The 23,233-nt window shown below is 43.7% G+C and overlaps 1 protein-coding gene and 1 long non-coding RNA gene across 3 annotated transcripts; one reads left to right on the top strand and one right to left on the bottom strand.

Annotated features, from left to right (window-relative positions):
• Positions 1–682: 682 nt before the first annotated feature.
• LOC131695537 (zinc finger protein ZFP2-like) lies at positions 683–22,811 on the top strand. Of its 2 annotated transcripts, none has more exons than XM_058984062.1 (6): positions 683–1,023; positions 1,410–1,548; positions 1,616–2,338; positions 2,399–2,666; positions 3,089–3,862; positions 22,434–22,811. In XM_058984062.1, the coding sequence occupies exons 1-6, from the start codon at positions 944–946 to the stop codon at positions 22,637–22,639; spliced, it is 2,190 nt and encodes a 729-aa protein (XP_058840045.1). In that variant the 5' UTR covers positions 683–943; the 3' UTR covers positions 22,640–22,811. The 2 variants fall into 2 exon arrangements, with proteins under 2 accessions (XP_058840045.1, XP_058840044.1); XM_058984061.1 differs by having other exon boundaries at positions 1,616–2,341.
• On the bottom strand, positions 17,444–18,900 carry LOC131695538 (uncharacterized). Its single transcript, XR_009306663.1, has 3 exons — positions 18,376–18,900; positions 18,250–18,318; positions 17,444–18,194 (listed from the first exon to the last, which is right to left on the bottom strand). It is a non-coding gene; the product is annotated as an uncharacterized LOC131695538 (long non-coding RNA).
• Positions 22,812–23,233: the final 422 nt, after the last annotated feature.

Here is a 23,233-nt window from a genome sequence, read left to right as displayed (position 1 = left end):
GAGGCGGGAACAAAAGCAGATCGGATATTAAATAAATCAATAATAATTAACTTGGAATCAGGCCAATGTAATTAACTGAGAACAGCGGAAGTCTTCCGCATCGACACTAAATTTCGCTGCGATCCAAAGGAAACAAATGACTAAGATGAAATGATATCGGTTAGATATAGAAAATATTGAGAACAAAAAATATAGAAAGTCGTGATTTCGGTGAGTGGTTCTTCTTCGGAGCTGTGAGATTTTTCTTAGTTATACATAATCATTCGAAATTTTTCATTGATTAACGATCAAAGGTAAGTAGTTTTTTTACATTAACGATCAAAGGTAAGTAGTTTTTTAATGCACCAAGCATTTTTAAAAATTTCTAAAAAAAACCGTTGTAACATGCTTGCAAATTCTAGTAATCTTCATATGAACCTCATCATCAAGAAGATCATCGTTTCCTGTGAAAATTACATAAACTCCATTTGCAGCGGATGAAGCTGTTTCACAATGCTCCAGCGTACCCTCGGTTATCGTTCTGGCGGTTCTACAACACTCTCGCCCACACTCACCAGTTAACAGCAATCGTGCTACAGTTTCGGTTCTCTTTCTCTCTCGCTTCGGTTATCAACAAACTGTCGTTGCGTCTGGCTAATGCCGAATACTGACATCGTCATCGGCGTTCGGCGACCGTCATTCGGCCGCAAGACTTCGTGGAGGCAGGACCGCCATCGTCGTCGGTTTGTTTATATCCAATACGGTTGAGTACTATCACACCAAGAACAGGAACAACAGCATACATACAGAAGGAGGAAGCGAGTGCAAACTTTCTTCTGCAAAGCAATTGTTGAAAATGTGAGCATAATCATAGGACACATTCGTGACAAACGGGTTTAGCCCGGTCTGCAGCACAGTTGATTTACGTAAGCAGAATACTAAACGGGAAATTCTTCCACTGAAGATGGAAAATTTGTCTGCCCATCACGGCACAGAGGACCAGAAAAACATGGCAGAAGATTTATCGATCAATAAAAATAAGATGTGAGTATAGACATAAATAAGTGCGCCCTCACTTCTCAAGATAATTGCTTCCAGTATGGCATATAGCATTAAGAAAGAGAGGGAGAGAGTAAAAGATCAAAGATGGATGCCAACGTTCTAAAGTTATTTTAATTAGTAGGGAGAAAAGTTTTCTGAACTTTTGCATTTAGTTTGGGCTGGTTTGTTTACATCCTACTCGGCGAATGATGCTGATATTCTAATTAGACCATTAGGGGTTGGCATTTATATATGGCATACTGGAAACTGTAGATCATTTCTCTTATTAGAACTGTTCGTTTCGGCGAAAATAGGGTGAGGCTGTCTCATTTTAAATAGATTATGAGTGGGTACTTATTTATGTAAATGTACGACTATTCTCTTTTAAGCTGTTCTTCGCGCTATGCCAACAACTACATCTGCCGTTTGTGCTTGAAAAATGAGGCCCATATGGAACCGCTGTTTTACGCGAATCTATTTCCGAACATTTTGCTCACCAAAAAGATATACGATTGCACGTCGATACAGGTATGCGGTGTCTGGGTTTTAATTTTGGGTATATATTTCCCTGGTTGAAATACTATTGCTTTTATAGATCATTTTCGAACGTAACCTGCCGATGTTTGTTTGCAAACTTTGCGCCAACAAGTTGGACGAGTATATCCGTTTTCGTGAACGCTGTGTGGCAAACGATGAATTTTTAAGGAATGCTCTAGCATTTTTCGATGCCGGGCAAAACATCATTAAAACGGAACAGGAGCTGGCTCCTTCCTCAGCCCAATTACAACAACATGCGGGCCCAATCGATTTTCGCCAAATTAAAAGTGCTGTTGATTCAGAATCATTTGAACAGGCAGACGAGGACGAACAATTGGAAACGGAGCAATTCTCCTGCAATGAATGTGATTTCATAACAGGTGATGAATCCACTATACGTACTCATCAGAAACAGCACGAAGATAGACCTTACGCATGCACGATGTGCTCGAAGTCGTTCAAGATTCGACAACATTTGCTGATTCACAGCCATACGCACGTAGATCTACAGCAGCGAATAGAACAATCGGTCGACATGAAGCCCACCTACAGTTGTTCGAAATGCACCAAGGTTTTTATCAACAGAGGAAACCTGATAAATCACTCGGCCGAGTGTCACGGTAACGTAAAGAATTTCAGTTGCGAAATCTGCTTCAAATCATTCAAGTACAACGTCCAACTGCGGATTCACATGAGAACGCACTCCGGAGAACGGCCACATACATGTGAAATTTGTCACCGTGGATTTTCTCAGCTTTCGAATCTGAGGTCTCACCGAAAGGTTGTATGTGGTGACATAATTCTTGGGAAGCATTTTCTTAATTTGCCATTCCCATTACAGGTACACTCGAAAGTTAAACCGTACAAATGTCAGCTGTGCCTCAAGAGTTTCACCATGCTCGATAACTTATCGGTGCACAGCTTGAAGTGCGTTAAGGATAAGTACCGCTGTACGCTGTGCTCGAAATCATTCGCAAAAGAAGGCAATTTGATCTCACACTTGCAGTGCCACAGTGAAGGAGTGGTGGAGAAAAACTTCAAGTGCGAAATGTGTCCCAAGAGTTTCAAGAACAAGGAGGATTGGAAGCGGCATGTTCGGGTGCATACAGGTATCCTTGGGTTTACTACTTGTTATGCATGATTCGTTATTAGTTCTTGAGATGCTTGTTAATCATCAGTAGATTGCAAAATAGAGTCAGCAGTTACGATTCACCGGATCCCACAACCGTAAATACTGATTCACAGTAGGTGCTTTTAACGCGTTGTTCCGGTATAGAATAACAAGAATATCAAGTAGAACGAAATGATGAAAAGAAAAGTACAAGGGTTTTTTACTTCATCAACACTATATTTTAGTTGTTCACAATGCAAAAAGCTTGTCCTAGAATGAACCCCAATGATGTCTATTTTTATGCTATTCCATATTCTGACATCAACATGATACAATTTTTGTTGTTGTTATTTCGATTACATACTTTGTAATTTTGTCCACTGCACACAACATCCTAGTTTAAATTTAACGTTTTTCCAGGCGAAAAACCTTACATCTGCGACATCTGTAACAAAGGCTTCGCGCAAAAGGCCAATCTCCTGTCGCACCGGAAAACCCATCTCAAACCGGAGATTGTGTTTAAGTGTGAGCGCTGTGACAAAGTTTGTCGAACTCAGAAGTTGCTGGAAATGCACATACAGAAATGCGGTACACTTGAATTAAAAACTGCAACACCGCCGGTTTCGGAGCTGCCAACTCCAACCCAATCACCGATGGTATCCGTACCGCCGCCAACATCTGTGACACCAACATTAGAAGCTTTGTCCGACCTTTTGCGGTATGAAATCGCTATGCGTGCTCCGACTGAACTGCAAGAGATGCTGCTGGCTACGATGGAGAAAAAGAAAGCAGCTAAACAGAATACGACGACCGGTAACCGAAACTACCGGTGTGAAGTGTGTTTTAAGGTATACTCGCAGTATCCGAGTTTGGTAAAACACCGGAAGTTACACCTGAAAGGTGCTCGCTTACGGACGAAATCAACAGAAGCGGACGATCGACCGTATTATTGTGATATCTGTGGGAAGAATTTTAAGTTTAACAGAAATCTAAAGGTTCACATGAAGCTACACACCAAATCAAATGGCTGTTTCAAGTGCGACAAATGCAGCAGCACATTCGAACTGGCCGACCAACTGAAGAATCACCTGTTGGAGCATCCCATCGACATGGAGAAGATCTTCAATTGTGAATTCTGTTCGAACACATTCAAATCGAACGAAGATTTGAAGCGACATCGGAGATCCCATACGGGTAAGTGATTTACTTGTGCATTACTGATTGAGGCTGATGGTGTGGGAAAACCTGGTTGTGGGTAAGTGGGGGTAAGTTTACCAAAATTCGCGAACCATACCAACTAACACTTCAGCGCGATCCACGAAAAGTAGATGGTTTAGCGATTTTCTATTTAATTTGCCCGAACTCTTACCCCACGGGGGACATTAAGATTTGCGCTTTATTTAGTTATTTTTCAATACCGTGGAAAGTCCAGAATTAATACGAAAGAACACTGAAATACTGAAAACCAAGAAACAAAAGAAATACAAAAATGACATCCACGTACCGTCAAATACGGCCTCGAGCGGTCTTTGCGCAGTTTGTACGACCTTTGCTACGACTAGGATCCAGAACTAGGTGGAAATCAGCTTCTAGAATCTACCTCTTCACACTTCACAAACCGAGAAACGCATGACACAAACCATGAAATTTGAGACGATGGACCAAATTTATCCAACGGACAGAAATACGGCCAACGCAAAAACCACAAAAAACAGCCGCATCCTCAAGCTGGACTATTGACTATTCAGTGCAACGATTCGAAGGCTTTCCCAGTCGCAGGAAAACTCCCAGTTTTCTCCTAGTAGCTCATCATAAAACTGTGCAAAAAGGTTAGAAAAATAGAGATTTTCTTACACTTTTAAGCTCGATTCTGTATTTGACGCTTAGCAAGTAATTCTGTACTTTAATACTTCTTAATTCTCCGTACCTAAGTTGCGTTGTAAAGCAACATGTGACAACTGGTTTGATATCATTGTGAGGCGTCTGACCCTATAGCCTATGCATTAACATGAATAGTTCTTATAATAGACTACTTAAGCTACTCGTTCTAAACTATTTTCCGAACAGTGTGTTGTTCTGCGACCTGATTTATGCTGCTTTTAAGCTTCAGATAAACTTTAAAGTGCATTTTTCTAGTATTGTCTATCTCGAAATAATCTAGCATTTCGTCGAGTTCTTGCTATATGGGATACACACGAGTGCGATCGAAACAAAAACAAACGTCAAAACGTTTTCTCACTCGCACTGATGCAAACTAGATGGGCGCGTAACTCAACGCACGGCCCGGTGGCGCATGGCTGAAAAGTCGCAATGTGGATTTAAGAAAAGATTCGCAATACTATCTGAGCTTTTGATTGTTTGAGAATCATTATCTGCAGAATATTGCGAATCTTTTCTTAAATCCACATTGCGACTTTTCAGCCATGCGCCACCGGCCCGTGCGTTGAATTACGCGCCCATTTAATTTGCATCAGTGCGAATGAGAAAACATTTTGACGTTTGTTTTTGTTTCGATCGCACTCGAGTGTTTCCCATATAGCAACAACTCGACGAAATGCTACACGCAACCATAAAATAACCTACAGAATAAGTTCTTTTAACTTAAATTTAGGTACTTTTGAGCTGTGCGTCGCTTTCGCACTTATTAGTGTTGTCAAAAACAAAACGAGAGATTCGACTCAGTCGAGGTCTTCCGTGCAGTAAGGTACTTTTAAGTTGTTTGGGATATACTCAAAATTAGGTAAATTCAACTTAAATTTAAGTAAATTAAACTCAAGGTTGAGTTATTATTTTTGCCGTAGTTAAATGGAAACTACCTTCAACACGGTTTATCTAATTTTACCTTCCTGCACGATATCACGAGATTGAGTCAAAAGTACTGAATTTTAGGTAGTTTTTCGGTGGCGTGTAGATTATCTCGAGATAGACAATAGGTTTGTTCCAGTACCAGGAGAAACTGGAAGTACTCCGGAGCAAACAGGGAGAAAATCGTTCCCGTACTATCTTCTTATCTTTTTTCTTCTTCTGGCGGTAAACCGGAGTGAAAAGGAGCAAGAATTTTTTGCTCCGGAGCAACAGGGAGTAACTTCCATGTACTGGAATAAACCTAATATACCAAACAGTGGGAGAGAACCGAATAGTGAAAATCACTGAAAATGGCAACACTCCGTTTATGATGACTTCAACACTAATTTTGGCAACCGCTTCCACGGGCATCACTTCAAATGACTCCGATATTGTGGTTATCACTGGAAATGAGCGAAAATTTTACAGACACAAGATCGTGACGAGATTGCGAAACTCCGATTATTAAGATTTAACCTTTCCGTAATGTTACAAAGCATAAAAATAATCGTTATTTGAACAGCTTTCGAACCACTATTGGTCTTGAGCCTAGAAAAAAGCTTAGGAGGATACAAAGCAATTGAGTGGAGTCTCACCAACGGAATACCAATAAATTAAATGGGTGCAAAAAATAGTTACAAATGCTTTCCAATTTACGCTCACTAGGTAGTGAAGGGGTGAAGAAATCCGTCAGACTCCTAACAGTGTATATTTTCAATTCTTTCGCTATTTTGAATCGATTCCATCGCATGCTAATCTCCGGTGAAAGGCGCAATACAATTTTGAAAACAAACCGTATGGTGATTGTTGGATTTGTTTTGCAAATGATGTGCATTTTGAATCAAAGAGATGAAATAAATCTAAAGCTTGTATTTACCAATACATATACAGTAGACTGGTTCAATTTTTGAATTTTAGCTCCACCAGGCTCTACTGATTCCTTTTATGGCTCTTAGTAATTGTGCAAATTTTGGTACCGATCGGTTGCGTCTACGGACCCTCGAAAAATTTCAAAGTTTATGTGGAAATTAGTATGGAAAATCGGTTAAAATTGGAAATAAATTCATAAAAAATCATCTCATCAATCAATTCATGAGAACACTATGTATTTCTAAAGGTATTCTTCTACTGAACATATTCGTGGAATATTGTAGGTTTGTGAAAATTCGCTGAGAAAAGTTATTAACTAAAGAAGCAGCATAACTTCAAAACAAATGGATTTAATTATTAATCATAGCAACCCTGTTTGAATAGCTCCATCGTTATACAAAATGTAAACTAGGTTTACCACCCACCGCTCCTGTATATGGCAGATACAGCTATTCAAACAGTGTTGCGAATCAAATTCGTTAGTTGGAGAAGGCTGTGGCCCAACCAGCGCGAAACACGACTGCCCGGTCGAAAAAAATGCGGACGAACATGGTCAAGCGATTTAAAAAGTTAGACGTTTGACTCAACTCGCCTGTGCTAATTGCCCCTAGGAACAAATGCAATTTGCGAATGCGATTTTTAAAGGCAATTTCAACACTTAGACAATTTTTTTGGCGGCTAAAATGGACTTGGTTGTTTTTCGCGTTTTTCAAACATGGCGGTTCATGTTTGGCTTAAGTTTAAAATTGTTTTTTGAACAATTGGCATGTTCTCGCATGAATTTTGTTTGTTTCGTGCACTTCATTAAGCCAACGAATGTGGGAAATTGTGGAATCATGTGTAAGTATAGTAGAACAAGATCTTTGATCTAAATTTCTAATGAACTTCAGATTGTGGTAAGTCTTGGTGTACAATATCATATTCACCATTAATTCTTCATATAGCGAGTAGAGCGGCAGAAAAATGACGGCAGCAAATCGCCCAAATGTTGCATTTGAAATAGCCCCCAAATTGCCAGCAATTTGCTGGCAAATTGAAGGGCAATTTGCGTATCCGAGTTGGCAAATAGCCCCCCGTTAGCCAGCAACTAGCCCTTTTCACTGGGTGTACTCCAGAGTGCACCTTACAATCACGATTTGATGAAATCCTGCCGAAAATTTAAGTTTCTTCTTTGATGGATGTACAATACCTATCTCCTCCAACTCATACAACTTTGATACAAAATACACACTTCCAAAGGAAGCAGTGCTCGGATATTGCTTGTGGCTTGAAAAAACTGGATTCCAACCGCACTTGACATTCTTCTTATAAATTCTTCTCATAGACTGGTTAGTTAGGCTTGCCTGTCTATGCGAGTTCCTTCTCTGTCACGTGAAATACATGTGTTTTGACAGTTCGCAGGTTTCAGTAGCAGTTTCATCAGTCGCACTTTAAGAGTGCGGAGTCCAGGTTAGGGGAAAATGCGCAGTATATTGCGTTTCTTTTTAATTACTATCCTATTATGCAATGAGAAAGGATCGTAAAGTGGTTGGTTAGTTTCGAAAATGAAACACACGAACAGAGTTTGATTTGAATCTATTTAAATTTCCAATATCTTGCGGTTCAGAGTTTGAGGCGCAGGTCTCTCATAAACTCTCATTATCTTGTTCGAGCGCCGACCTGGAAGAATTATACGCTGCTACAAAAAATCGAACATTGAACGAACTTTTCTAGTGACCTAGTGGCTAGTATAGGTTGTAGGTCTACTCAAATGCAGCTCAAAACTTCGTTTGGCTAGTTAAATATACCCCCAAAATATTGATTTATAGCAAAAAATCTATTTATTGGGACTGCACTAAAAAATTAGCTACGCTGGCATTGTTCAACCTAGTTTCAATTTTTTAAGAAGAAAACTAGACCTTTTCAACAATATGCTATATGATGCTGTTTTGTAAGAAATGTGCGATTTATGGACAATACAAAAATTTAATATTTTTTCTAAGCAATGTCCCAATTCTAGTCTCAATTCGAAAGAACATTTAATTCCGATTCCGACGATATTTTGATCATCAAAATCGGTCGAGAAATGACAATGTCATTCAATTATTACCAAATTAGGAATTGTCACCCACGTTTTTTAAGGGCGTTAGGGCTAGACAGGCCGTATCGGACTTCGGCGGCAATCCAGAAGACTGACCGCTCTTCTTTTCAATCTTCAACTCTTCTACTTAGCTCTGCGGATCTTCGAACCAGGCAAACAAGCTAAGTCTGCCTGCGAGAAAGGGCTTTTTATGTACATTGCTTCCCTGAGGTACGATTTGGTGGAAAGGCTGCCAGAGGCGTTAAGACAAGTCACTTGTAACCAGGGATGCATGAAGCACAGCACGAGAGCCTAACACGAGCTGAGCGGCCGCTTTGAACGAACCAAAAGCAATAAGCACTGACACAGCTCGTGCTAGGTCACCTTCGTGCTCGAGCTGTAGGATTCGAAGAGCTAGCACAACGAGTTAGCACGATAAGCTAGAACCATGAGCCAGCTCGGTAAGCTGCCACGAGCAAGCTCGGTGAGCTGGCTCAGTGAGCTAGCACGAGTTAACTCAATGAACTGGCCCGGTAAGCTTGTCCGATGAGCTAGAACGGTGCAGTAGTATAAGCTATGGAACGAAAGAATAGAACAAAGCAAGAACTATGCGTTGGTGAATGTGCGACAGGTTGCTGAAAAAACGATGCAGGCATCATTACTCACACTAACGCGTGGTTTTTTTTTATTCTGCTTTGCTATGTCACCGTGCTAACGAGGGCTCTCGCTCATCGGTGCTCGTGCTACTTGCTAACTCTAGCTCATCGGAAACCAGCGCAAGCACTAGCTCATTGAATTTAACTCTGACACATTATGAGTCAGTGCACAGCAATAGGACACGGAGCAGCACCGTTCTTGTGCATGCCTGCTTTACCCCGTCAGGGTAACAATTTAGCACTGGGTGGAAATCTCGGTGGAAATTTATCTGTTTTTGCGCAGTCTCTCCGTGAAGTGTATCGTTTTGCAACATAATGCTCACCACTATAATCGGTTACTTCTTACGTAACATTTTGTTTATATTGTTGTTTTGTGAACGATTTTCTTAGTTCAGATAGGTGTAGTAATTTTTGTTAAATAATTTTATATCGTAAATAGGGTTTGACTAGGCAACCGCTCTTCTTTCGTTGTAATAAGTGTACTGACTATGGCTGCACATGGGTGATGACAGCTATACGGCGGTACGTTTTTTGATGTTGGTTTTTTTGGTCGAGTGTGGAAGGCGACCATGGTAGTTGGTGACACACCACGGAGAAATACAAATGTTCTCTATATGCCATTCCGGAACAGTTTCCAGCCACAATAACCGCAGTGCGAAGTGCGCGTGTGATGTGACGGAAAGTTTCCCGTCGTAAAGTGCCGGCCCGAGGTTTGGGTGCTTGTTTATTTTGTGGTGTTGGATCGCCGTCGGGGATAGCTAATCATCAAGGAGTTTTTGCTTATCCAGAACCAGACGCATTTATCCGCTGAGAAGGATAAGCCGAATAAGCCTTGCTCTCCTTCCAAGCTAATAGCCAAGAAAGGCGAAGCAGGGTGGACAGCGGCGCCGCCTGGGAAGTACACTGCGGTGTCTACCAGGATTCTATGCGGGGAGCAAAGAATCAAGTCATTCGTCACCACCGTCGCTAGGGAGGTTCCAATAAAAGTGTCGGATTCACCTCCCTGGCTAATTGATAAGGACCGCTGCTGGGCAGCCAACAGATTGACCAGGCCGTTGTTGTCCCGGCCGTACGGAGAAACCCGGCCGCCTGTCCGCAAGTAGTAATCAACAAGAGATCGACGCAGCGTAGTCTATTTGTTTGTTTACTTTTGTTATTTGGTGTGCTACGAAAATCTGATAGAAGCACCTAGGCCGCCCTGTTAAAGAGAGTCAGCCGGGCAAATAAGAACCCGAGTATTGGGCAAACCGCTATGTACACGCTCCCGAAACAACCCCAACCCGATTCTCTTGGACTTCAATATGTGCACCGTTTCAATGACAGTAGGTGGTGATAATAGATCCAGAGCAGCAAAAGGAGATTGTTTTTTGAATCTTTACGAAGAAGAGGACTGTACAGTACTGTATTTATGCGTGGGCACAGTGGACCTGTGCCAGGGGCCTCGTGTTTTTGGTGGTTCCGCATTGAGGATGGATATAAATCCATACTAACACCTGTGTTCGAGAAAAGGCACACTCGAATATTTATAACTCTTCACTGCGTTGCTAAAAATGGCAGAAATTTGAATTGAAAGTCGTTTATAGTTTAAAGATTATACTGGCATTGTATTATCAATATCCCAATTGTGGCGATCACGTGTATCAGAAGTCAAAATAACTTCCAAATTCGGTAACCCAAGTTCCCTGTTGCAAATATGTGTTCACTTCCTCTATTCCGTAGGAGGAAGAATGAACACTAGGCGGCTAAAACGTACTATCCGCTCGCGCACGCACGTTTTCTCTTTCCCAATCTGTCTCACGATTGCACAAACTAGAGCAAGTGGTTGAGTTTCGGTCGCCGAACGGACCTCGTTGTCGTTGTCTTATCAACCGCCCGACCAGTAAAAACTATGTGAACGCAAGTGAGGGTATTGGCGCGTAATGGTATGATGCAAATGTTTCGAGAGGGAATGAGATAGCGATTCAGAATCAATTGTCCAAGAAGTTCGTTTTTCGAAATACGAGTTTTACTTCGGTAAAATTACGTACTTCCGGGTATCTAGAACCAAAAATCGTTTATCTGAGGGTTTTAGGAATAGCTTCTCATCCATTTCAATCTAGACCGTGAAAGAGGTTAGAGTGCGTGTTTTTTGATTTTGTCCCGCGGTGTGTCGAAAGGTTCGTCCAGTTAAAATATGAGATGTCTTTAAAATTTAGTAATTTTTTTGCTATTAGGTGTTGCGTTAAAGTCTAGAAGTAGGAAGTGCGGATAATTCGTGTGCGTTTGCTGAAAGTACAAAAAAGGTAAATTACAATTGTGCTTATAAAAAGAGAGACAATGCGTTCACGGTATCGGTAGCCGTGCGACGGCTTTTATTCTACCGTTTAGATTGGCACTATTCATCGGCCCGCCACACCGCCCTTCGCCCACCGACGCGCTCTAGACCCACGCGCTAGTTTGGAAGATTCTGCCGCTACAACCAAATAAGGCAGAAGTGCGACGGTTTTACATCGTTTGCTCAACTGAGCTGCACGTCACGACCATCCGGTGTGTACGTAATTTGTTGCTGGCAGCGTGTCCGGCGTACCGACAGTGCCAGCAGTTATCTAATCCCGTACGCAGGAAGACATCCGGAGATCCTTAATCGCCGCCTGCGCAGATTCATCACCGCCGGTGTAGATACATCGCCCCCACCGCATCGCCGCATCAGGACAGTCTTCGCAGTAGTGCGAATGTGAGTACGCATCGAAAGCAGTGGGAGATGGTCAGCGAATAAGTAGAGTGAGTAAACGCCTAAATTCCCTGCGCAGGGTGACAAAAGCTCGAGAATATTATAGCGTGTTTACACAGTTTCCCACCCGCACTTGTTAGGGCCCTGAACCGGCATTAGAAATGTAGAATAAGTAAATTAAGAGTAGGATGTTAGTTTGTAAAATAAATGTTGAAAGTTAGTTTGCGTTTCCTACAAGATGTTTTAGTGTTTGAAGTGATATTTTTTGTAGGTTTGTCGAATTAAAGGGTCTCATGTTTCGCGTTCGTTTCTGGTAGTTTTTCGTTTGTACTCTGGGTAGGACTGCTCGGGAAAACAGTCCCCACTCTGGTTTCTGAAGCTGGCTTGTTATTTGGTAGTTTATTAGGGATTCTGCCAGTGATGAGAACCACGAGTTGGTGTAAATTTTCGGTAAATTAGTTGCGAACTCTTTGGTTATTGGTTGGTATCGTCCTGCGAGGCGGAGTACCCTTCGGCTTTTGCGTCTGCCGTTTCGTTTTCCCCCAAATTTTAGTAAACTAACCCGCCCTGGGGTTGGGTTTCTGGTCGGGCAACCTGGAACATGACAAGTGGTCCTCGTAAGAGGTGGCGCTTAAATCACTTGTTCTGAGATCCGGGGTAAGCGCTATAGCAGACAGTTAGGTAGGTACGTTTGGAGCGCGCTACATTTTGGCGCCCAACGTGGGGCCACGTTATTGGGAAATCTTAGGAAAACTAATCTTTTTTTTGTGTAATTATTCTTCGATTCGGTTCATGGTATTTCTTTCTTTTGAATATAGTAAACTCCATTTAGTGGTTTATTTGTTCTTGTATTATATGTAATATATTTCTTCAATTATTTTTCTTATAGTTCTACCTATTTACGGTACGAAAACTGGTGTGAAGTGATAGTTGTAGGTTTGTTTTCGTGTTCATCAATTGGTTTTTTTTTAATAAATTATTACGGTCATTCAATATGACGAACCCATTTCCCCACGCTGACCACCTGACTAACGAGGAAGTGGACTACGAATTAGTTATTCGGGGTAAGGCAGAGGAGACGAAATGCGACCCGGAGGTCAAATATAGATTGCTTCGTAATTTGTTTCATGAAGATGTACGTGAGACTCGTGACTCTCCGTCCCCGTACACTATAGATCAGGAATACGACTACATTATGGGAAGGGTTGAAACTGTGAGTAGGAAGTTGGATAATGGCCCTGATGAACGGGTCATTTCTCGTCTGAAGCATTATCTTCTCAGGGTTATGAGATGTCAGACTCCCGATCTGCCATCCGAACAAATGCGGAGGGAGCTTGCAAACCATATACGTAGCATTTTGAACAGGTCTAGTGGGCGGAAAGGGCCCGACGAAAAACAAAGTAGGGCGTTGGCAGCAGATGCTCGGAGAGAATCATTGGGTAAGGAGGGGGTTGAAGAAGGCGAGGCTGGGGCGGTTGGAGGTCAAAGTATAGATGATTCGGTTGAGGAGAATAACGATATAGGCAGTCCAGTGTCCAACCAAGGGCAGGCACTGGAGGGAGGGGTAAGTGATCAGAGCAAGGTATTGTTGGACCGAATCGCCCAGCTCGAGAGAGAGCTGTTAAAATCTCATCTAGCAGATCGACCCAGAGCTAGTAATATTCTGGCTGGAAACGGCACAAATGGCGGAACATTCGATTGGCGTTCTTCTGGGAACGGGAATGCTCGTAGGAATGCGACGAGCCAGTTGGAAGTTAACCGCCAAAATTTCCACAGAGAAGGGAGGGCTGGAGAGATAACCATGCGATCGGATTATCCGCAGGAACCCCGTTACGATGAGCGGTCTCGCAACGAGGGCTACAACTTGAGGGATCAATATCAAGGGGACCGACGTAGAAGCAGCCAACCGTTGACGATAACAAACGATTATTCCAGACTTCATTTCGGGAGGAGCTATTATGAGCGAGATGAAGCACAACGACGAAATAATTTGCCAGATTCTCCGAGGGGGTACGAGGGAGAAAGAATCCGACCGAGTCAGGGTTTTCGCAATTCGGGTAACTTCTGGGAACGTAGTTCCGGTCTTAGCTCCGACGACGAAGAGGGCCCTGATGTATTTCATCGCCAATTTCGGCAGCGTAGGCACCGACGAATCAGCGATGCGGAGATTCAGAACGCAGATCGTCGCATGGAAAAGTGGCACTTGACCTTCAGCGGGGATGCCCGTCAACGCTCGCTGGAAGATTTTTTGCATAAAATCCGCCGACTAGCCACGATGGATCGAATCGCAGATGATGTATTGCTGCAAAGAGTCCACACGATCCTTAGAGGGGAAGCTTACGACTGGTATCTATGTTATTCGGACGAGTTCCTCAATTGGGAGGACTTCGAAGAAAAAATACGATATATGTACGGCAACCCTAATAAAGATCAAGGAAATCGGCAGAGGATTTACGAGCGCAAGCAACTTCGCCAGGAGACGTTCCTTTCTTTCAAAATGGAAATCGAACGACTAAATAAGTTGTTGACCAGGCCGTTGGACCAAGAAAGACTGTTCGAAGTGATATGGGACAACATGCGTTCCCATTACCGGTCCAAGCTGGCCTGCCGAACCGTGAGGGACCTTCGGAAGTTGGAGTACTATGCCTACCGCATCGATGCTCATGATCCAGCGTACCGCCATGCTCGGGACGGACCATCTCGACCGGCGAATGTTCATCGAATCGAAGTCGAAGAAAAGGTTGAGGATTCGTATTCTTCTTATTCGGAGCCGGAAGAGCTTAACGCCCTCGATAGGAAGTATGACAGGGATCGGAAAAGGCATCCACCCGTATCGCACCAATCCAACCAGATACCGGAGAGTGGAGTAGATAGACCAGTTCCGCTTTGTTGGAATTGTCGGAAAACTGGACATGTCTGGAGGCATTGCAGAGAAGAGAAACGAATCTTCTGTTACTTGTGCGGAACGCCAGGGAAGACAACCGCAACGTGCGAGAGTCACCCCCGTCCTCGTCAGACGGACACTAATAGAGTGCCGGGAAACTAGATCAGGAATGCAAGAGAGGGAACGATGACATTCCTACCGATACAAATGTTCCCAGTTTCGCGTTTGAAGATCCTTTTCAGAAGGTTTGTGAGGTAAGAGTACAGACAGAAAGTTGTCCGCACGTCACCGTGCAGATTTTCGACAACAACTACGACGCCCTTTTAGATTCCGGGGCAAGCGTTAGCGTCACCAATATTCCGGACATTGCGGAACGAAATGGTTTAGCCTTGCAACCGAGTCCGCTGAAAATCGTAACTGCGGACAAGACTGTACACGAGAGCCTAGGTTACGTTCAGCTGCCAATTAGGTTTCGGGGAGTGACGAAAATTCTTCCGACGTTGGTAGTTCCTCAAGTGTCGCGGGCTTTGATCCTTGGATATGACTTTTGGAAGAGATTTGGAATTCAACCGATGGTCTTAGGGGAGAATGGTTTCGAACAAGTCAATATCGCTGAATCTACTGGTCAACCAAGCCCTGAGATGGATACATTGCAGGTGTCGATATTACCGATCGCCACACTTCCGGCACTGAAGCAAATCGAACCAGACGAAACTCTAGATATTCCAGCTTTGGAGTTACCAGAGGCATCCAAGACGACCCCCGAGACGGTCGAAACCGAGCACGAATTGACAACGGAGGAACGTAAACAACTAGCTGAGGTAATTAGATTGTTTCCATGTACAACTGAAAATCGACTGGGAAGGACCACGCTATTGCAGCACGAAATCGTTTTACGTGAGGAGGCCAAACCTACGCGCACGCCATTGTATCGCTGTTCCCCGGCTGTGCAGGCCGAGATGGAGGCTGAACTTGAGAGGTATAAACGGATGGACGCTATCGAGGAGTGTACTAGCGAGTGGGACAGCGCTCTAGTTCCCGTTCGGAAAGCAAACGGAAAGCTTAGAGTATGTCTCGACTCGCGACGTATCAATGCCTGGACCAAAAAGGATTCCTATCCAATGCGGAATATGGGAGGGATTTTCCATCGTCTGGGAAAGGCCAAGTACTACTCCGTTGTAGATCTGAAGGATGCGTATTTCCAAATTCCGTTGAAAATGGAATGCCGGGATTATACCGCCTTCAGAACGCCCCAGGGTTTATTCCGATTTAAGGTCTGCCCATTTGGGCTCACGAATGCGCCGTTTACTATGTGTAGGTTGATGGATCGCGTGATTGGGTTCGATCTCGAGCCCAATGTCTTCGTCTACCTGGATGACATTGTTATTGCCACAGAGACATTAGCAGAGCATATGCGGTTACTGCGGATTGTAGCGGATCGATTATCTAAAGCGAACCTCACCATCTCCCTGGATAAAAGCCGTTTTTGCAGAAAGCAGGTGACCTACCTGGGATACCTACTTACGGAGGAAGGCGTGTCGATCGATAATAGCCGGATCTCGCCGATCCTGGACTATGCACGGCCCCGAAATGTAAAGGACATTCGTCGGCTGTTAGGCCTTGCCGGCTTTTATCAACGATTCATCCGGGACTATAGCCGAAGCGTCGCGCCGATATCGGATTTGCTTAAGAAATCTAGGGTCAAATTCCAATGGACAGAAGCGGCTGAAGCAGCATTTGGAGAGTTGAGGGCTGCATTGGTATCTGCGCCTATACTAGGAAACCCCAACTTTGCCCTGCCATTTTCCATCGAGTCAGACGCTTCTGACAATGCGGTTGGAGCAGCCCTAGTCCAACAACAGGACGGCGAACAGAAGGTCATAGCTTATTTTAGCAAAAAGCTGAGCAGTACCCAGCGAAAATATGCCAGCGTTGAGAAAGAGTGTTTGGGAGTGTTGCTGGCCATAGAGCACTTTCGGCACTACGTGGAGGGGACGCGGTTTAAGGTAGTCACGGATGCCCGCAGCTTACTGTGGCTCTTTACCATTGGCGTGGAGTCCGGTAATGCGAAGCTATTGCGATGGGCTCTTAAAATCCAGTCGTATAACATCGAGCTGGAATATCGGAAAGGGAGGAGCAATATCCTGGCTGACTGTCTGTCGCGGTCGATAGAAACAGTCTCCGTTCAGGTGAAGGACGGCGATCACCGAGAACTTATGACTAGAATCGGGAAGGAACCAGCAAAGTTTCCTGACTTTCGCATGGTGGGAGGCCAAATCCTTAAGCTCGTGAAAGCGGATGCGAAAGTAGAGGATGCCCGTTTTCAATGGAAACATTACCCTCCGAAGTCAGAACGAGCTGATATTGTACGCACCACCCACGAGAGGGCGCACCTCGGACCGGAGAAAACGTTGGGCGCCAAAATGTAGCGCGCTCCAAACGTACCTACCTAACTGTCTGCTATAGCGCTTACCCCGGATCTCAGAACAAGTGATTTAAGCGCCACCTCTTACGAGGACCACTTGTCATGTTCTAGGTTGCCCGACCAGAAACCCAACCCCAGGGCGGGTTAGTTTACTAAAATTTGGGGGAAAACGAAACGGCAGACGCAAAAGCCGAAGGGTACTCCGCCTCGCAGGACGATACCAAACAATAACCAAAGAGTTCGCAACTAATTTACCGAAAAGTTACACCAACTCGTGGTTCTCATCACTGGCAGAATCCCTAATAAACTACCAAATAACAAGCCAGCTTCAGAAACCAGAGTGGGGACTGTTTTCCCGAGCAGTCCTACCCAGAGTACAAACGAAAAACTACCAGAAACGAACGCGAAACATGAGACCCTTTAATTCGACAAACCTACAAAAAATATCACTTCAAACACTAAAACATCTTGTAGGAAACGCAAACTAACTTTCAACATTTATTTTACAAACTAACATCCTACTCTTAATTTACTTATTCTACATTTCTAATGCCGGTTCAGGGCCCTAACAAGTGCGGGTGGGAAACTGTGTAAACACGCTATAATATTCTCGAGCTTTTGTCACCCTGCGCAGGGAATTTAGGCGTTTACTCACTCTACTTATTCGCTGACCATCTCCCACTGCTTTCGATGCGTACTCACATTCGCACTACTGCGAAGACTGTCCTGATGCGGCGATGCGGTGGGGGCGATGTATCTACACCGGCGGTGATGAATCTGCGCAGGCGGCGATTAAGGATCTCCGGATGTCTTCCTGCGTACGGGATTAGATAACTGCTGGCACTGTCGGTACGCCGGACACGCTGCCAGCAACAAATTACGTACACACCGGATGGTCGTGACGTGCAGCTCAGTTGAGCAAACGATGTAAAACCGTCGCACTTCTGCCTTATTTGGTTGTAGCGGCAGAATCTTCCAAACTAGCGCGTGGGTCTAGAGCGCGTCGGTGGGCGAAGGGCGGTGTGGCGGGCCGATGAATAGTGCCAATCTAAACGGTAGAATAAAAGCCGTCGCACGGCTACCGATACCGTGAACGCATTGTCTCTCTTTTTATAAGCACAATTGTAATTTACCTTTTTTGTACTTTCAGCAAACGCACACGAATTATCCGCACTTCCTACTTCTAGACTTTAACGCAACACCTAATAGCAAAAAAATTACTAAATTTTAAAGACATCTCATATTTTAATTGGACGAACCTTTCGACACACCGCGGGACAAAATCAAAAAACACGCACTCTAACCTCTTTCACGGTCTAGATTGAAATGGATGAGAAGCTATTCCTAAAACCCTCAGATAAACGATTTTTGGTTCTAGATACCCGGAAGTACGTAATTTTACCGAAGTAAAACTCGTATTTCGAAAAACGAACTTCTTGGACAATTGATTCTGAATCGCTATCTCATTCCCTCTCGAAACATTTGCATCATACCATTACGCGCCAATACCCTCACTTGCGTTCACATAGTTTTTACTGGTCGGGCGGTTGATAAGACAACGACAACGAGGTCCGTTCGGCGACCGAAACTCAACCACTTGCTCTAGTTTGTGCAATCGTGAGACAGATTGGGAAAGAGAAAACGTGCGTGCGCGAGCGGATAGTACGTTTTAGCCGCCTAGTGTTCATTCTTCCTCCTACGGAATAGAGGAAGTGAACACATATTTGCAACAGGGAACTTGGGTTACCGAATTTGGAAGTTATTTTGACTTCTGATACACGTGATCGCCACACAATGCCTCAGGGAATCGGTAACAGATCAGTTCGAAATCCCACATTGATTCATATTCTATGTGACTAAACATTCAAAGAGCATCAGACAACCAAGCGGAATGATACTAGCCTGAACTTGTGCGATCACCATTGGCTGCTACTCCGTTATCGATCTGGACTAGCTGAAGTTGCATAAGGAATCAGTAGATAATTATGCTTGAGAGTATCGAAACATCTTTCAATGTGCAACTCCTGGTAGTCCTAATGTGTTTATTGAACAATACCGGCGCCGGCCAGTCCCGAACGTAGATCGCGGAAGGATACTTGCTGTTGCTAGAGGCCGCATATACTACTGCACACTCCACAATTATCACGGAAGGAGGATATTTGTTAGTAAGTATATAAGTTGGATTCCACTTCTTTTTTACCGACGCCAGAGAGGTGACTCCACTATCTGGACTATCCATCGCAGACTATCCTTCCAGCTATTGAACAGCAGGCAGGACAACCCATCGCCTAGTCTTAGTCCCCTGCGTGTTTCAAACGGACCGGAGAGGCCGCCCGATATTTTGACACAACACCTTAAACCATCCATCGTAGCCTTAATCAGCCTTATCAGCTTCCTAGGGAAGCCGTTCTCGTCTATCATTTTTCATAGCTCTACACGGTCCACCGTGTCATATGCGGCTTTAAAGTCTATGAACAGGTGATATGTTGGGACCTGGTATTCACGGCATTTTTGGAGGATTTGCCGTATAGTAAAGATTTGGTCGTTTGTTGATTTGCTGTTGATGAAACCGGCCTTTAAACTCCCGACAAATCAATTTACCAGCGGTGATAGGCGTCGGAACAGAATCTGGGATAGCACTTTGTAAGCGGCATTTGTCACTGTGATCGCTCTGTAGTTTTCACAGTCCAATTTGTCGCCTTTCTTGTATATCGGGGTGATGACCCCTTCCTTCCACTCCTCCGGTAGCTGTTCCCTGTCCCAGATTCTTTCGATTATTCCGTGCATGCTTTACGTCAGTTTCTCCGAACTCACCTTGAAGAGTTCCGCTCCTAGACCATCCTTACCAGTTGCCTTGTTGTCCTTAAGCTGTTGAATAGCCTGGTTAACCTCATTCATAGTGGGCGCCGGTATATCCCCGCCGGCTGCGACACTGACATAATCGTCCTCCTCGAACGCCCGATTGTTCGCCTGCGCATCATTACTGCCTCCACCTTTCGATCACCTCACGTTCGTCCGTCAAGATGCCACCTTCCTTGTCTCAACACATTTCGGCCCGCGGAACAAAACCGTTGCAACAGTCATTCAGCTTCTTGTAGAACGCCCGCGTTTCCTGAGAGCGATGCAATAGCTCCATCTCCTCTCTCTCTCAGACTCTTCCAGGCGGCGCTTTTGTTCTGAAAAAGACGAGTTTGCTGTTTTCGCTTCCGTCGATATGACTCCACGTTCTGACGAGTGGCTTGAAGCAACATCGCTGCGCGTGCTGCATTCTTCTCGTCCAATATCTCTTGGCACTCGCCATCGAACTAATCGTTCCGTCGACTCCTCTGTACGTATCCCAGGACGCTCTCCGCAGTGCTGCTTATGGCTCCTTTAGTCCTGGTCCAGCAGTCCTCAAGGGGAGCATTGATGAGCTCCTCCTCCGGTGGCAGCGCTGCTTCAAGATGCTGCGCGTACGTTGTCCCGACGTTGGTCCAGGTTATACCGCGGCGGGCGCCGGTATCTTACACTGTTCACTACGGATAGTTCTGGACGCAGTTTAACCATCACCAGATAGTGGTCCGGGTCGATGTTAACGCCCCGATAGGTCCTTACGTCGATAATGTCCGAGAAGTGTCGAGATCAATCAGAGCATGATCAATTTACGTCTCTGTTTGTTGCAGTGATCTCCAGGTGTATCGGTGCAGGAGGCGGTGCTGGAAGAAGGTGGAGGTGGCGAAATCGATTAGTCTTAGGCCGTTCTCGTTCGTCTGCTGGTGGGTGCTGAACCTTCACCGGTCTGTATTCCACCTACTGGCATTCATCTAACTAGTTGACATTGAAACTTGCCTTTTTAGACTAAACGCGAAGACTCCATATCAAAAAGACTGGCAACTCTGTCCAGAATCCGGAGACAGTAACAGCAACGCCACTTGCGGGTAAAGGTGGTACTTTCCATAGTGATGCACACACACATATACATTTTTACATAAAGCTTCCTCCCTTCTTCCAATAGAGGCGCTGTAACCTCAGTCGCTTCTCGTTTGTATGGGGGAAGGAAAGAGATATCAGTCTTCTTGATATGGAGTCTTCGCTAAACGGCTTTATAGCGATCAAGGTGGCTGTCATACGCTGATCAGGAGAATTCGAAACGTTAACCCCAAAGCATCACGCACAGTCAAATGGTGTACTTGACTACTACTCCTTGGCAAATGCATTACCAATTTCAGTTAGCTTAGTTTTGGAGCAAAACACACAATTTCTTGTAGATTGTACATTCTTTAGCTTTATAGCTATGAGAAGAGAAATACAATCGGTCAAAATCAACAACATATATTATATTTTATTAGCATTGTGAGAATTAAAATGTTTTCTAAATAGCAACGTTCGCCCATATAAACTGATGCTTTTTGTATGCATGATTTGCAGCATAGAGCAGAAATGTTATTAAAAAATTTGGGATCTCAAGAAGAAAATGTGGCAAAGCCCCAATCTTCCCTATTTATCGAAAAACCGGAATATTTCTATTGGAATACTAAGGTTGTTTTCTTTATGAAAACATAAACTGCAATTTTTTAGTGCTACTTCAAAAATTCTAGCATTTAATATATTTTTCCTCATATTTTCTCATAGCGCCACTGTCAAAAACTTCAAGCGAAGTGTGCGGGGGTTAAAAATTGTCCAAATGATGTGAAATTTGCTATCTGAGCTTACTTTGACACAATATGCAGAATGGCGGTGAGGGACTTTGAGAGTTAAACAAAAAATGGATTTGGATGTGTCGTGTTCCATTCGGTAGTAACAGTAACTCACACCAACTGCCAGTTACACGATATAGCAAAACTAACACCAAATTGGCGCCAGGTAGACACTAAATCCATACAGTTCACACATGTTTGAATGCCTAAAGCAACTGGCTGGTACCGAGTAATGTCTCGGTTAGCCAAGCACAGAAGCTCTGGGTTGCTGACGAGTATAAGGAAACAAACTGTCTTTTTCCAGTAGAGCCAAACGCCAGCGAGTATTTTTTTTTTTCAAGGGAAGGGATTGTGTCCTCACGCGCAAAAGCAATCCTCGTTAGCTCGTATCAATAAGATTTGTTCAAATGGGAGTTTACTTCGAGTAGATTGGATTTGCTCGAGGATTCGTCGACTTCGAAAATGTACAGGTGAATATCATTCATGTATCTAATGAGGCGAGATTCTTTTTGGGGATCTTTAAATACCTCAATACGCTGACATTTTTTTCCCTAAACCACATCATAACTGATATCTGATTGTTTGTTGTTTAACAGGTTTATCAACTGGCCCTTTAATAGCTACTTTTTATTCAATTCCAGGTGAACGTCCTTTTAAATGCGATACCTGCCCAAAGGCGTTCACTCAGCTGTCGAACCTGCGTGCTCACACCAAAATTCACGAGAAAAAGAGAACAGCGTACGGATGCAACATTTGCCTGCTGGAGCTGGACTCGCTGGAATCCCTCAATATGCACCTCAAAACGCATCAGTATCAGTTGTTCGAACTTTGCAGGGAAATGAAATAGAATAGTCTGTGTTGGCGAAGGCTTAGTAGAAATCTGTGTTATCCCAGTAACCGTACTATATATCTATATATTATATATATACACACAAACCGATATACACCAGTGTTATTGAATGTTTGAAACATGTACTAGTGTGATCGTATTATAGCGAAATAAATGTTGTTCATTTAGAGTCGTGCAATATTATTAGTTAACAAATTTTATTTCACAAAACATAGATTAAATACATAGATGCCTATAAAATCATAACGCAGAAAATCAAAATTATTCGTATGTACATTTTTGGTTGAGGTGTCAGCTAAACATTAGTCTACTCAAGGATTGATAGGACTAGAAAATCAAGAAATTTCACTCGTTTTGCTGACTAACCCTGAAAAATATATCACAATTTTAAAAAGTTTCTTAAAGAAATCCTTTCCAAACGAACGACGATACAACTAGCTACTGCATCGAACTCCTAATTGAACCGTTATTCTTTGGCAGAATAATATAAAACTCGTTCGAACAGAGCTAGAGTCGTGTCACCTTGTAACGTGTTCATATCTTCAATCACCCTTGCTGCTCCCAGGAGTACATTCCGTAATTGCATTCGAA

The sequence above is a fragment of the Topomyia yanbarensis genome, unplaced genomic scaffold (assembly GCF_030247195.1).
Source record: "Topomyia yanbarensis strain Yona2022 unplaced genomic scaffold, ASM3024719v1 HiC_scaffold_41, whole genome shotgun sequence".
Lineage (NCBI taxonomy): Eukaryota > Metazoa > Arthropoda > Insecta > Diptera > Culicidae > Topomyia > Topomyia yanbarensis.
Note: the sequence above shows the minus strand (reverse complement) of the source record. Positions and strands in the feature narration are given on the sequence as shown.

Coding starts and splice junctions, on each gene's coding strand:
- LOC131695537 (XM_058984061.1), top strand. CDS start 944: ATGGAAAATTTGTCTGCCCATCACGGCACAGAGGACCAGAAAAACATG. Junction 2,342..2,398: donor TGAGGTCTCACCGAAAGGTT/GTATGTGGTGAC, acceptor TTCCCATTACAG/GTACACTCGAAAGTTAAACC. Junction 3,863..22,433: donor ACATCGGAGATCCCATACGG/GTAAGTGATTTA, acceptor ATTCAATTCCAG/GTGAACGTCCTTTTAAATGC.